Here is a 14045-nt window from a genome sequence, read left to right as displayed (position 1 = left end):
TTACTGCATTGGCAGTATGTTTGCATTGGCTGAAGTGCAGTCCCAAACCAGTCCTTGTTTGACTTGAAAGATGCAACATTGGTAGATCCCTTGTAAATTTTTTCATATGTTAGTTTTAAGTGGCTTAATTGAAAACAACACAAACATTCCTCTGACAATGGTCGGGTACAAGGACTGGATTGAAAATCGCTAAAGAAGCAGCCACTTTCAAAAGAAAAACCTTGAAAGACCCACGGGAAGTCTGGTTCCTTAGAGACAAAATATAAAGTAATCAGTGGTACTCTACAGGCTACTTACTTTTTGATAAGTTAACCACTCAGTTTTCTGCTTAACTGAGTAACTGTTATCAAATGTTTAAACTCAGTATCTTGTGGGACTGTGTTTAGTGTGTTTACATCTTTAAGTCTTCAGAGAAATGTTGAATCCCTCTCTTATGAGCCTAAATCATTTATCCACAGATCGGTCTCATGGACATAAAAAATAATGATCATAAAAAGGAGACCAGCACTGTGTGGGTTTTCACTAGGATAAACCTGGTATGACTGTGCTCGGCTTTGGTCCTTGTCAGTGAGCAGACTGTGATTGCACAGCAAAATTATGAAAGAAAAGGATGAAATCAGTTCTTTAGTAGTTTAATAACCTAATGTAGATGACTAAGGTTGTATTGTGCGCCACTGTTGGTTAACTAGGAGGAGCACCATGGGCCACATTTTGAAGCTAAAACTACAGATTTATCAGAGTGAGTCTGGCCCTTTAAGAGCCAGTCGTGTTCATCAGCGGTGGTGTTGGTGGTGATAGAGAGCAGAGCAGTCTAGAGCTACACACTGCAGAGCACATCTCCAGCTGCTGTTAGCCTACCTGACGGCACAGCAGCCTTCTGGCTCTCATCACAGCTCGTCCTGGAGGGGAATGGGGGCCACCTAGCCCGCTTACTAGCCGACTAGATTTCCTAGAAGCTGGGGGGAAAGCCTCGAAGGCTGGCGGTCCAGCAAGATGGTATCCTGGATTATCTCGAGGATAGTTGTGTGAGTATGGGCAGGGTTGAATCTGTTTTTTTTTATTCTTAAACACCATAACGGCTCCTTTCATCAGCTGTGTGATGCTGAACGCCGACTAGCTAGGCTGTCCGTTTCTTGTCCTTTTTATACATACACTTCACGTGTAGGGGAAAAATAAATACATTAGATATCCTGGCATTCAGACAGGGGCGTTTAAAGCTCCTGTGTTCAATAACCACAGCCGTTTCTTTAATCAGCACAATGATGCAGCACAATCTGCATCCAGCGCTTGCTAGCCGCTCGTAGCTAACGCGGGCTGGCTAGTCAGTAACTGTAACCACCTGACAGATAATGTGTTGGCAGGGAAAGTGCAGCCTGTTTAACATGCCAGCCTCGCTGCACACAAGTAAACAGACTCCGAGCTGCCAGCCACTGCTTTTTACTTTTAAATAGCCCTCTGTGAATGTAACTAGGCGCCGTACCAACACGAGTTGGTAAAATGTGGTGCAAGGCTAAAGAAGCCCAACAGCCCAGCCAGGGATGTGTGTCCATCCATTCATATGCCACTAGCAGTGGGGCTTAATAAGACGGACAAGCGGTATCAGCAGATCACTTCTAGGCCTCCACCTGAACACGCCACATCCACACTGTGTGGATGACTCAACTAAAGCCAGCTGTCGTTATCTTGATCCATTATGCAGACACTTCACAGTGCTGCACCGGTGCTGTCCCATCTCTAGTGAAATGTCCAGATACTGTGTGCTCATCAACTGCTAACCTTAAAGTCGAACATCATGATGCCTTTGGAAGGCCCAGGTGTAGAAATGATGCTTCATCCCTATAAATGTTCTGCTTTTCCTTGATTACATAAGCAAACTGTTACTGTTATTGGCTTCCAGCTGCCTGCATCTTCCACTTCACTACACCTCAGGTAGTCATGTGTCTACTGAAGGCAAACAATGTGACTTGAATATGCATCATAATGCCCGCTGATTATCCAGCACACAAGATTAGTCATTTCTTGTCTTTGTGCTTTAAATGTGCATCTGGCCCAGTTTTTAAAGGGTGGTCAGCCTGTTTCTTTTCTCCTGTTTTTACAGCTAGTTTATTAGTCTAACCTAAAGAAGTGAACACTAAAATATTTCCTAGACTGAACAAGAGGACAGAGTGACCGTAAGGTCAGTAGTGGGCTTTCAATGAGGACACAAAGAGGCACAGGGCGTCTGCTCTGGGAGCCCGCTGGCTTGGAGGCCTGCTACGAGTCATGTCGGCTCACTGTACGGAGCAGCACACATCACTGAGCAGCGTAGTCGAACACTGGGACAGAAGACCTACTTAAGGAAGGGGGGGAAAAAATAATGCTAGGCTACCTATGTAATTGGCATTCAACCTTTATTTACATTAAGGGTTTAAATCCAGCTATTGGTTTGCACTGTAGGCAAACTTGCATGGCCCTTCTGATCTGAGCTCTCCCTGCTGTCGCCTCACTCAGCGTTCAGTATCCTGTCAAATCAGCACATATCAGCACAGTGGCAGAGGATGCGATCAAATGCACATCAAAAACAAGGCTGTGTTTGCACAATGTCCCAGTGTGCACGTGTTCTAACACATGGTGACCCACCCCTGGTGGAAACTGTGTGTTTTTTCCATTTTAGCTCACTGCAGTCTTCCTGACTCCATTACATTGTTTCTACTCATTATCAGGCCACTTTGTTTTGACAAGTCACTGCCCAGCACTTCTTTCGTGGCATCACCATGCGGATTAAAACCACATAGACACTCGCTCTGCTCAAGTACATGTCGTCCTTTTGTGTTTCATAGAAGCTCAGAGCAGATGTGGCTGCTGTGTGGGAGTTGGGAGTGCGTTTGTGAGGTGTCAGAGTCAACACCCAGAGGCCATGTTCTCTAGCTGAAGCCCCTTCCTCTGACCCAGTCTTGTCTGCTTTTTTTGCAGCCTTGCCTTTGGGACGCTCTACCCGGCGTACTCCTCGTATAAGGCCGTCAAAACGAAGAATGTGAAGGAATATGTGAGTATAACCCCTGGTTACTAAACTTCAGCAAACCATTTTTGAGCTCTGTCTGCTCTGTTTGACCTTTAGGGTGTTTTGCCCTGAGCGCCTGCCAGCTATTTCTCCTCTAATGTGTTGAGAATCAACATGTGGCAGAGAAATGCTCTGTTTCATCAGAGCAAGCTTATTAATTTCTGTTGTCATGTTTTCTGCAATGCCCGTTCCGTTTCTTTGGCCGTTATCATTTGAAGACTAACAAAAATAGGAATCATGCTTATGATCGGGGTGTTCCAGACAAGGCTAGAGGCATGGGATTGCAGTTTAACTAGGACACACCAGCCTTCATAAAAGAAGGGCGTTTATGCACCATAAAAACACTAAAAGACGGAACAAATCCTGCACTTTGGATTCTTCCTGATTCTTTTTCCGTTCTGCGTAGATCTTTATGAAGTTCTGATTTATAAACCTGAAGCATTTATTGTGACAGGACCTTAAAATGTGGGACTTAGTTCAGGGTATTTTAACGCTACCCTTGCTAACATTATATGAATTTACATGCAGCTCCTGATAATTGCAGGGTCATGTTGTGCACTGTATTGTGAGAGCCTATCGGGATGAATTGGACTGAGCACTAGACAAGTAGCTGGTTGTTAAAGACAATAAAAGGTTGTCTGTAAAGGTTAAAGCAAATCCTATAATTCGTGTTAGGATGATTAGATGATGTCCCAAAGAGCTTCTTTGGCTATCTGCAATGTTTGGCTTCCTCATTTTTCAAGTGCTTTCAAGTTGAGATCTGGTGACTGTGGATGAAAGTCCGTGACAGTCGACACTCTTCAGTCTTCTTTTTGGTCTAGTCGTAGTTCTTGCAAAGAGATGTGGTTGGGTGATTTATTCAGCTGCTGTAGGAGTCTTTCTAAAAAAAGGGCACCAACTGAAGGGTTTAGCATGTTAAGCACAGAGTGCACTTGGGTAAAGTTGATGCAGTGGAGGCAAAACCGTCCCACAAACATGTTTCCGTGTCGGTTTGATCTACATCTACAAATCTTATCTTTTGTAATCTATGAGCTAGGGCAACAGTGACAGAAAAGAAAGGGGGGGTGCAAATGCACAGGAGTTAACTGGAGAAACAAGAGGAAGACTAGATCACAGCCTAACAAAGATGCAGAGAGGAAATCCGGATTAGGAAAATACTCAAATCTCCAAGCAGTCTCTCTCATGGATGCTGAAGGGTCTCTTCAAGGGTTGGATAGAAATACATTAGCAAGCTTTGCTCTGACCTCACGTCTCTCCGATGGAAACAGGAACACAATCTTCGGCAGTTTCATACCCCTATCAGATGGATGCATTATGATCGTGTTCATCACTTGCTGGAAAATACAAATCAAAACAAAACAGGTGCTGCAGCTTCAGAGTGTGGTTGGAAAATCTGCGCCAGTGCAGAGTTAGTGCTGGAGAGCTTTACACTTTCACAGCACTCGACATAGTGGACTCTCCATGCAAACACAAGAGGAGTGAGCGGTGTGTGTGAGTAGAGGTGTTATTGGGGTTGTTGGAATTTGTCCTAAATTCACACTAGGAAGAGGGGAAATAAGGCGCAGGGGAACTCAGTCGAGACAGAGAATGAAATGCAGAAAGCCCTGAAAACATTCAGAATGAAGTGGGGGCGGGGGCGGTGGGGAGACTAAGATTACAACAATAAACCAGGAAGAAACACTGGAGCATGAAACTGTTTTTACTTTTCAAAATGACTCAAAATTTCAAATCCTCAAACATTCAACAAAAATTTTTTCATTTTTTCTTTATCATTTTAGACCCCAGAATGTATTTTGTTTTAATAGTTAAACATTATTCATTATTTATTTATTTATTTATTTATTTATTTCACAATTGCAAATGATTCAGACCTGTGAAAATTGTCATATTTTTAAACGGATGTCTGTGCTGGATCCAGCACTGAATAACAGACTGTATTGCATTGCTCAAAAATAATTCAGGGGCACACTCATAAACATGATGTGCCCTCCTGGAGGAGCTTTGAACATGAATGTACCTTTTCATGCTATAATTGGTTACAATGAGTGTAGCAAAAAGCAAAGCTGGACACTGATCAGTCAGGAGAGGATGCTAGACTGTTGTCTGTATCCAGGTGGTCTTGTTGTTGCCTCTCCTGTGGGCCCGTTGAAAGCACCTGCACCTGACTCACAATGGTTTAAGCTTCCTAAATGGACAGATTGATATCCCTGAAGTTTAACTGACTTTTTTTTAAAAGAAACGTATATGATGAGATTCCACATGAATGATTTGCTTTGGTTTAAAGTGAAATAAAGGTTCCCTGTAAAGGGCTCAGTCAGTCTATTGGATGTTTGGACTAAAATCCAAAGGATGAAGATTGTATGAAACTGCCCGACCCTTTAATACAATAATGTTTCATCGTTCGGAAAGTGCCTGGGTTTTTGATCACTGTGGATATTTTTAAACACAGCTGATTGGGGCTCTTCCTGATTACTTCATCACTGCATGAGAGAGAGGTGGGGAGATGGCAGCACTCTGGCCCTCAGCCTAGATTTGCACTGGAGAACAGTCTCCTCCTGGCTGGTTACTATGGCAACCCACCCTCTCAGTCGCTGCTCAGGCAGACGGCCACAGAAGGAGCGAATATGGGGCGGGGAAGTGTGAGAGGGGGAGAGAAGGGAGACGCCATTTTTAGAGCTGCTCTCATCCCCGTTCTTCTCTTGTTTGGCTCATTTCTAACGAGCCAAATGATCCACCGTTTGGTGCATTCTCGCGGCTGCGTCCCCGTGGCTTGTTAATGTCTTTAAATGCACCATTACCACTCAGAGCTGTTCTTATGTTGAATGTATCAGTGTATTTGATAACTGATGATTTATCTGATATTAGCAACGAAGTTAATTTGCCTGTAAATGACCAGTTTAGAAGATGACTCTCATCTCTCTTTGTCTCAGATGTGCCCATGCATAGTGATGTGATGCGAATGGACTGAAGCATGTGTCCGATTTCTGTGTAGGGATGTCTGTGTGCGTAACCTCTGTTTAGTGCCACGTGTTTCAGCACATGCGAACTGGATGCTGTGGGTTTTTGTGTACTATTTTTAATCATGTTCTCTCCCTCCGCGTGTGTGTGTGTGTGTGTGTGTGTGTGTGTGTGTGTGTGTGTGTGTGTGTGTGTGTGTGTGTGTGTGTGTGTGTGTGTGTGTGTGTGTGTGTGTGTGTGTGTGTGTGTGTGTGTGTGTGTGTGTGTGTGTGTGTGTGTGTGTGTGTGTCCAGGTGAAGTGGATGATGTACTGGATAGTGTTTGCATTGTTCAGCACAGCAGAAACAGTCACAGACCTGCTCCTATCATGGTGAGTCGGGAGCTGCTTGTGATTGTAACCCTCTTTCTTCACGCGCTTATAATAAATGAACCACTTGTAAAATAAAAAATCAATAGATGCTTTAATGTTCTGCTGCTGATTTTTAATACAATAATCTCTTGAAGGATCTTTTTTGTTTTTTTCCTACTTTAGCATCCTAATCTATACACCACTCATGCATACCTTTTGCTCAGTGTGTTGTTTCCTTTACGTCTCTGCCGATTGATTAACTCTGTGTTTAATTATCCAGGTTTCCATTTTACTTTGAGCTAAAGATTGCGTTTGTGATCTGGCTGCTGTCTCCGTACACCAAGGGCTCCAGTGTCCTCTACCGCAAGTTTGTCCACCCCACCCTGTCAAATAAAGAGAAGGTAAAAAGAAAAAGCCCATCAAAATCTGATGTGAAGTCCACACTGAAATGATATGACAGTGTCGTCTCTAACTCCTCCCTGTGTACTGTCCTTTGTGCTGCAGGAGATAGATGAGTACATCGCACAGGCCAAAGACAGAAGTTATGAGACCATGATGAAGTTTGGAAAACGGGGTCTCAACCTGGCTGCTAACGCTGCCGTCACTGCAGCCACCAAGGTGACTGTGTTTAAATGTCCCCACATAGATGCCTCTGCTTTTCTGTTTGCATGTGAAATACGAACTTCGGCCAAATGGTAAATAATGTTGTTATTAACTCACTTGTACAGCTAGAAAAGAGGACTGAGATGACTGTCAGTAGTTGAGCTTCCTCTAACAATTAGTCTCATAATTAAGTGGGCTCCGAATTTATTTTCTAAATGAGTTTTTTGTTCTATTCACGGAAGAACATTAACAAACGTCCACCAAGCCAGCTCACTCTGTGGGCAGTATTTACTTTAATGGGACCTCTTACTGTAATGTACATAATAAAGTGACAGGTCTATATATATATATATAATCTCTACATCCCCAGATGTGTATGCTTTCAGATAAGAGTTTTAAATAGCTCTACATATCATTATTAGCACTTTGACCTTCAGATCAATGTATAGATCTTGAAGGAGAGGTCAGAGTTTGACATGATATTTGAAATCTTTTTATTTGTTGACTATACACAACACATTTGTAAGAATCACAGTTTCTAAGGTTTAAGGCTTTTTTGTTGGTTTTCAACCAATAAATAACTAGGATGACCTTTCATGGTGGATGTGCATTTTATGTGACCAGGTGACTGGACTAAATAACTTTTTCTGACTTTCGTCAGATTAGCTGTGCAACTGTAATAGTGAAGCGTGCTATTAGATACTGAACAGTTGTTCTTGTAAGCTGCGAAACAGGAAGTTGGCGCTACTAAATCATTCTGTACTAAAGGCTTATAGCTGCTGCAGACACTTGTTCTATATTTATAGTAAAGCTTGTTGTTTGTTCCTTAATACAAAATTCCATATTAGTTAAACATGCACTCTCTAACATTTGTCATTTGTCCCAAACACAGGATCACAGATCGCATTTATCAATGTCCTCAAGTATTCACACACATTTGTTTGTAAAGGCAAATATTGTCCGTGCAGCTGCTTTTTATTAAAGCTCCACTTGGATTATTTTCATATTGATTACCCTGTTGATGATTCTGTTTAGTAAGTTAAATAATTGTAGCCAAAATTGGTCATCTCACTTTCCCAGAATCCAAAGTGGGGTCTTCCAAATATTAATCAGCTTCACCACATAATCATTGGCAGATTTTTAAAAAATGAACTTTTGAAAACTGTTTTCTTCTGAGCTCTAAGTAATGGTGGTTTTGCATATCTAATATGCCTGTTTTTGTTCCTGCTGTGACGCCCAGGGGCAGGGCGTGTTGTCAGACAAGCTGCGGAGTTTCAGCATGCAGGACCTCACTCTCATCAACGCTGACGACGAGCTGGCTCTGCACACTCCCGATGCCCGCATGAGACGGGACCCCATGGATGAGATGAGCTCGGGCGCGAGCACCCTGCCCCGGGCCAAGAGCACCGCTGCACGGCAGAGTAAGGCCGCACAACACGCATCTCCCACACGACATCAGCAGCAGCTTCACGTAGAGAAACACGGAGTTGTACACAAGTGCATGAATACACACAAGCTGTGTTTGCAGCTTGCTGACTGACCCAGAGCGTGACGACGAAGACTTCCTTTATTTAACTTCAGAGCAGGACTGGGACTACTTCGGCCAAGTGGAGTCATGTGATTTAAAGCACTGCAGGGTGGGAAGAAAGGGTGGGGAAAGAAGGGTGGCTGAGGGAGGCAGTGCAAAGAGGATCGAGCCAGGGTGAAAACATGTGATCCCAGTGGGAGGGAAGGCTTGGAAGGAGGTCTCTTTGTGTCTCGCTGCACTGCCGGCTGGCTAACTGTGTGGGTACAAGCTGTGAGCTGAATACAGAGAGACACTGAAACAATGAAGTCACGGGGCCGAGTGGTGCATTTTAATATGTACAATGCATTTTTTTTCCCTTTTTGTTCATTTACACATGACTTCTAAAACCAGACTGGAAACAGCTGAAACAAAACACTGAAGTCAGAGTTCAACTGAAATCTGCAGTGGCGTTAGTAAATGAGTAGACCCTAACTTTTATGAACTAGCAAGTTCAAAATTATTTATTTTGGATTACTTTTCTTTTCTTTTTTATTCTAAATGATCTGCAGATCATCACTAAAGTAACGAGTTGTAGCTTTGCAGCTCCTAAAGTTGCTGTTTGGGATTTTTCTAATTTTATTTAATAAAACACTTTTTCTATTCTAGATGTCACACAAACAGTTTAGTTTCCTTCCTAATTTAACATTTGCAAAGAAAACTTTGTAATCTAATGGACCAGTTCTTCTGATTTTATGTCTCCCAAAAGCAAAGGATAAAAATGATTTCACAAGCTAATTTGAGTCTCTGGAAAATGGGTAAATGAAAACAAAAAAACAAACACATAAAAAGATGGAAGTGACTCCTTTTTTTTCCTCTTTATTTTAAAACTGGTGGCTGTATATTATTAAAAAAATAGATAAATGGAAGTCTCCACTAGGTGGCATCAAAGGCTCTGTCTGTGATGATGCACTGGTTCAAGGCTACACCAAATAAATCTGTAAATTAAGCAGTTCTGTGGCAGCAGTAAAATGCAGAAGTGTGATGTTTGGTGTCTCTCAGATCATGTGGTGATGTCACTCTGAACACTCAGCTTCTCTCACTGACTGTCCATCAATCTCTGTCCTGTCCTGCAGCTCGCTCTGTGGCAGCCCTTATTGATGACACATCGTCCCAACACAGCTCTGACCTGTCAGACACAAGGACCGAACACTCTGATGAGGATGTGGGAGATAAAGGGCACAAACGCAGTACCAGTGTGAAGGCAACCAAGAAGCCTGCTGCTGCTAAGACAGAGGTACGGCATACACGCTTTGTAGATTTGTCAATCACAGGGCAATTTTCTTAAATTGTATATTACAACAGTCACTAGCCACTTTAAGTACAACTTCAAATGCTCATTACCCAGCAACTGCATTTAGCCATGTAGACATGGTCAAGATGACCTGCTGAAGTTCAAACTGAGCATCAGAATGAGGGAAAATGTTGTTTAAGTGACTTTGAAAGTGATTTGTTTGTTTTGTGGTGCCAGATGGGTTGGTCAGAGTATTTCGGAAACTAAGGTTTTCCCACACATTCATCTCTAAGGTTTACAGAGACTGGTCTGAAAAAGAGAAAATATCCAGGGGCTCTACAGTCACCCGATCTCAGTCCTATAGAGCAGCGGTACCCAACCCCCGGGCCACGGACCGGTACTGGTCCGTGAGTTATTTGGTACTGGGCCGTGAGAGTGAGACTCGGGTGTAAAATGTTTGGTTTTCAGGGTTTTTATCGTTTTTTTATCGTTATTTTGTTATCGTTTTTTTTTTTCGTTAACTCTGTTTTCCTGGGTCTTTTCACGTGTGTTATGAATAAATCTTTTTTTTCGGTACCGGTACTAGTTTTATTTTGTTGTATTTATGCGTGACACCTTAAAGGCCGGTCCGTGAAAATACTGTTGGGCACAAACCGGTCCGTGGCGCAAAAAAGGTTGGGGACCGCTGCTATAGAGCATCTTTGGGATGTGGGAGAATGGGTGTGGACAGAAATCTTCCAGCACCTTGTTGAATCTGTGCCTTGAAGAATTCTGAAGGCAGACGAGGCCCCAGCCCTGTACTAGCAAGGTGTACCTAATAATCTGACCAATAAGTGTAGCATTGTCAGTATTTCCTAATATTTTTTTCTTCCTCAACAATTAACCTACTTTAATTTGGTAATAGTAATATATGTATTTCGTTACTAATAACACAGTTCATTTCCAATAAAACGGTGATAAATGATTTCATGTTGCACACATTACCTCTTGACCTACATTTAGTTCTGACCCACAGATTACATGTATGCTTTCACAAGCAATTAAGTGGCCTGTGAGTTCATATAATCATACCTGTAATTACACAGGCAAGTGATACTACCTGCACCAACTGTATATACATCAGATGTTCCTGTGGTGTTTTGCAGCATCAACAGTTCACTCAGAAATCACACGCTGCTCTTTATGGAGACTTTGTTTTCACTGTTTACACAGATGAAACATGCTTTGAGCAGAAGTTACAATGCAACTAATACTTGTACTCTTGTTAGTGAAACCACTCATTTTACCAGTCTTTGATTGATCAGTAATCTCTCTTTATTTTCTTCTTCTGCGGCCAGACTCAAACCAAGACAGTGAAGAAGCCAGTGAAGAAGAAGACGACAACTAATAACGCAGAGACGCCACCATGAGTCCTGCAGCCCACACATGCACTGGCCTCCGCTCGCTCCACCCACAGCCTGCAGTCCCTTCCTCCTGTTTGGTGTCCACACAAGCGCACATATACACTTTACATACATACATTCATTTTAAATACAGTTCTGTTAAAGTTACAGGCCCTTGTTTATGTCTCGTTCTCTTTAAGGAGAATTTAGCTGAGATTTAACTGAGACTTTTTTTTTTCTTTTTAATTTCACACAGGCCACAGTCTTCAGCTAATCTTGACCTGACCGTGTGATAGAAATCGTCCAAAGTTTGTCTTTTGAAGCACTAAAAACTGGAACTCTGGGCTCTCAGTATTTTGCCATCATTTTAAACTAAGGAGAAAAAGGCAAAATCTCCTTTGAGGCCTACATTAATTAATGAGTGGATGAGTGTGTCCATCCTTACTGCTGTTAAGCTCAGCACACCTGTCACTCAGGACCAGCCTGTCTTCACTCTTTTACAGCAGTGTATCCTGTCTTTGTTTAATGTTGAACTAATTCTTTTTTCTTTTTTGCGTCCAAAGTTTCATTGTTAGCTTGTCCTCAGCCTGTTTCCTCTGAGTGAGTCTGGCTCTGCCACGTTCAGGTCTCACTCTTTCACGTCACACACAGTGCTGATGATGAATTATTTGTTCAGTGCTGGTTTTGTGATCCTCGGTCTGGACGCTACTCTGAGGTCATATGTAACTATGATCTGTGATGTTAGTAATTAATATGATCAGCTGTGCTCAGCTGGATCTGTGAAGGCAATGCTGCCAATGAGTGATGACTTTCATGCTGGTGTTTTTGAGCTAACTTATCCACTTTCACTACAAAGGGGATGTTTGTATATCATTTCCTTTCAACATTACAAAGTGACTCAGCACCTCTGCGTTTTCTTTTACTCCTATCCAGCTGTGTGGTGACACTTGACCTGATTATTAGCATTTCTGCACACTGGAAGCTTGGATGGACTATAGAAATATGTGAATAGTGACACAAATAAAACTACTGCGAGTGATTATTTTAGTCTCAGATATGGAGGGAGAGTGAGAGCAGGCTGTGGGTGTTTCTAAAGTTACTGGACTTCTGGTTGTCAGCCACTGCGTTAAGTATACTGAGTACACGAGAGCATGAGGAGGTCAGTGCTCATTACTGCTGTCAGCAGTGTGACTCTTGAACCAGTAGGGGGAACCAAAGCCCACCTCCACTGTTAGCTGAAGTTGCTGAACCACATGTAAACACCAACATGTAAATAGTAACCTTGACTGTATATACAGTATGAGCTTGCTTGCCTTATTCATTCTCTGGGCTTAAATCAGTTTTTAATCATTTCTGTGTATTTTTCATTCTTAGTCTTGACAAATCACACGCTCTGACTGAGACCAGAGGAACCTCAGACTTCAGTAAAGACTTCTGGTAGTAGAAGTGATTATTGAATTTTAAATTAACATTTACTTTTCTCCTTGAGACATTTGACTCCATCTCAGTGTAGGGAATCAGCTTGTAAATTTACATTTTATCTTTGGTATTTTAGGGCCAAAACTTGGAAACAAAACTTTTTTTTTTCTTCTCCTTAATTTAATGTTTACACTGAATAAAAACACATCACATACTGAAAAGTCATTTTGTGTTATGAAGAGAACGTTCTTCATTTTATCTTGTGTCTTTTGAGATATTTATTGCTGATTATTTTGAGTTTAAAATCAGTATTATATACAGGGATGTTCATTTGTATCTTGTTTGTGTCAGTTATCAAAGCTCCACATCAGAGAGGATAATTTCATGTGTCGGCACAGTGGTACCTAACAAGGTCATGTAATGGTCAATAAAATACTAATAAAGAACATTAAATTTGTCTATTTCTGTTGATTTTTGTGCAGCTCAAAGCAAATCATCTACACAACAGCCACTAAGTGGGAGTAGCACAGTTGTTTCTAGTAATGGCAAAGCTTCTCAGACCTCACTGAAGAAAGACAAACTGATTTTGATGGGGTAGGGTTGTAAAAAATATGTAAATGGTATTTTAACTGTGCTTTCAGAAATGTATGTATGTGTTTGTTTGTTTTTCCCCTAATATCTCATTCATTCATTTCAAAGTCTGCTAGCTCACTCTGGAGCCTCACCCTGTTTCTTGATATAGTTAATCATCATCTAACCCACATGATGATTCTGTAAACAGAGAGATGATATACACTTTATCTGTTTCATCAACAAACTGAGTTTATTTATATAACTTCTATTCACAACAGCGGTCTTAAGACACTGTATATTGTAAGGCAGACCCAGCAATGTTAAGGAGAACATCAGCAATCAGAAAATCTCCTGTGAGCAAGAGATGACAGGAAGGAAGAACTCCCTTTTAACAGGGAGAGATCTCCATCAGAATGAGATTTGGGGAGGAGCAGCCATCTACTTCTACTGGTTGGATGTTTGTTGTTTTTGTGAAGAGACTATAATGTCTCTTATGGCTGTATAAATCTACATATAAGATGACAAAGAGTTGTTGGAGTACAAAAATGTGAATAAAGAACAACTTACGTAAGGGAGATGTGAGTCTTAGTAACAACAAAAGTAAAAGATCATGAACCAGCTACACAATGGGCTGTTATATTCCAGCTTCAAATGTCAATATTAATGAACTAAATTCCTAAATGTTGGTTCTGTTCATCCGGACGTAGCATTTTCAGTGGGAGAAACGTTTCATCAATCATCCAAGTGACTTCAGTCTCAGCTCACTGCGGGACTCCATTGTGGACAATCACACCTGCTCCATTCCACCCTTGTGAAGCAGCAGAGTTCCTTCTCCCTGTAACTGATTTAACATTTCAGCCATAAAGAATAGTTCAGGAAATCATTATTGTTCTCTCTGTAAAAGTGTACAGTAACTCTTCATT

The 14045-nt window shown here is 41.8% G+C and overlaps 1 protein-coding gene across 1 annotated transcript; it reads left to right on the top strand.

Moving 5' to 3' along the window:
* Positions 1-762: 762 nt before the first annotated feature.
* Positions 763-13006, top strand: reep2 (receptor accessory protein 2). The gene is made up of 8 exons (XM_086312251.1): positions 763-1025; positions 2953-3025; positions 6292-6368; positions 6628-6748; positions 6852-6965; positions 8191-8371; positions 9591-9751; positions 11086-13006. The coding sequence occupies exons 1-8, from the start codon at positions 994-996 to the stop codon at positions 11155-11157; spliced, it is 831 nt and encodes a 276-aa protein (XP_086168377.1). The 5' UTR covers positions 763-993; the 3' UTR covers positions 11158-13006.
* The last annotated feature ends 1039 nt before the right edge of the window (positions 13007-14045 follow it).

Source organism: Aulonocara sp. 'chitande type north' Nkhata Bay, linkage group LG2 (genome assembly GCF_057382095.1).
Source record: "Aulonocara sp. 'chitande type north' Nkhata Bay isolate Kocher_YH1m ecotype deep benthic linkage group LG2, A_spYH_male_GT1.1, whole genome shotgun sequence".
In the NCBI taxonomy this organism is placed as follows: Eukaryota; Metazoa; Chordata; class Actinopteri; order Cichliformes; family Cichlidae; genus Aulonocara; species Aulonocara sp. 'chitande type north' Nkhata Bay.
This window is presented reverse-complemented; position numbering and strand designations above follow the sequence as displayed.

What these genes read in the sequence shown, in the direction of transcription:
- reep2 (XM_086312251.1), top strand. Translation starts at nt 994, where the DNA reads ATGGTATCCTGGATTATCTCGAGGATAGTTGT. An exon ending in CGAAGAATGTGAAGGAATAT is followed by an intron (nt 3,026 to 6,291) that starts GTGAGTATAACC and finishes GTGTGTGTCCAG; the next exon opens with GTGAAGTGGATGATGTACTG. An exon ending in CCGTCACTGCAGCCACCAAG is followed by an intron (nt 6,966 to 8,190) that starts GTGACTGTGTTT and finishes TGTGACGCCCAG; the next exon opens with GGGCAGGGCGTGTTGTCAGA.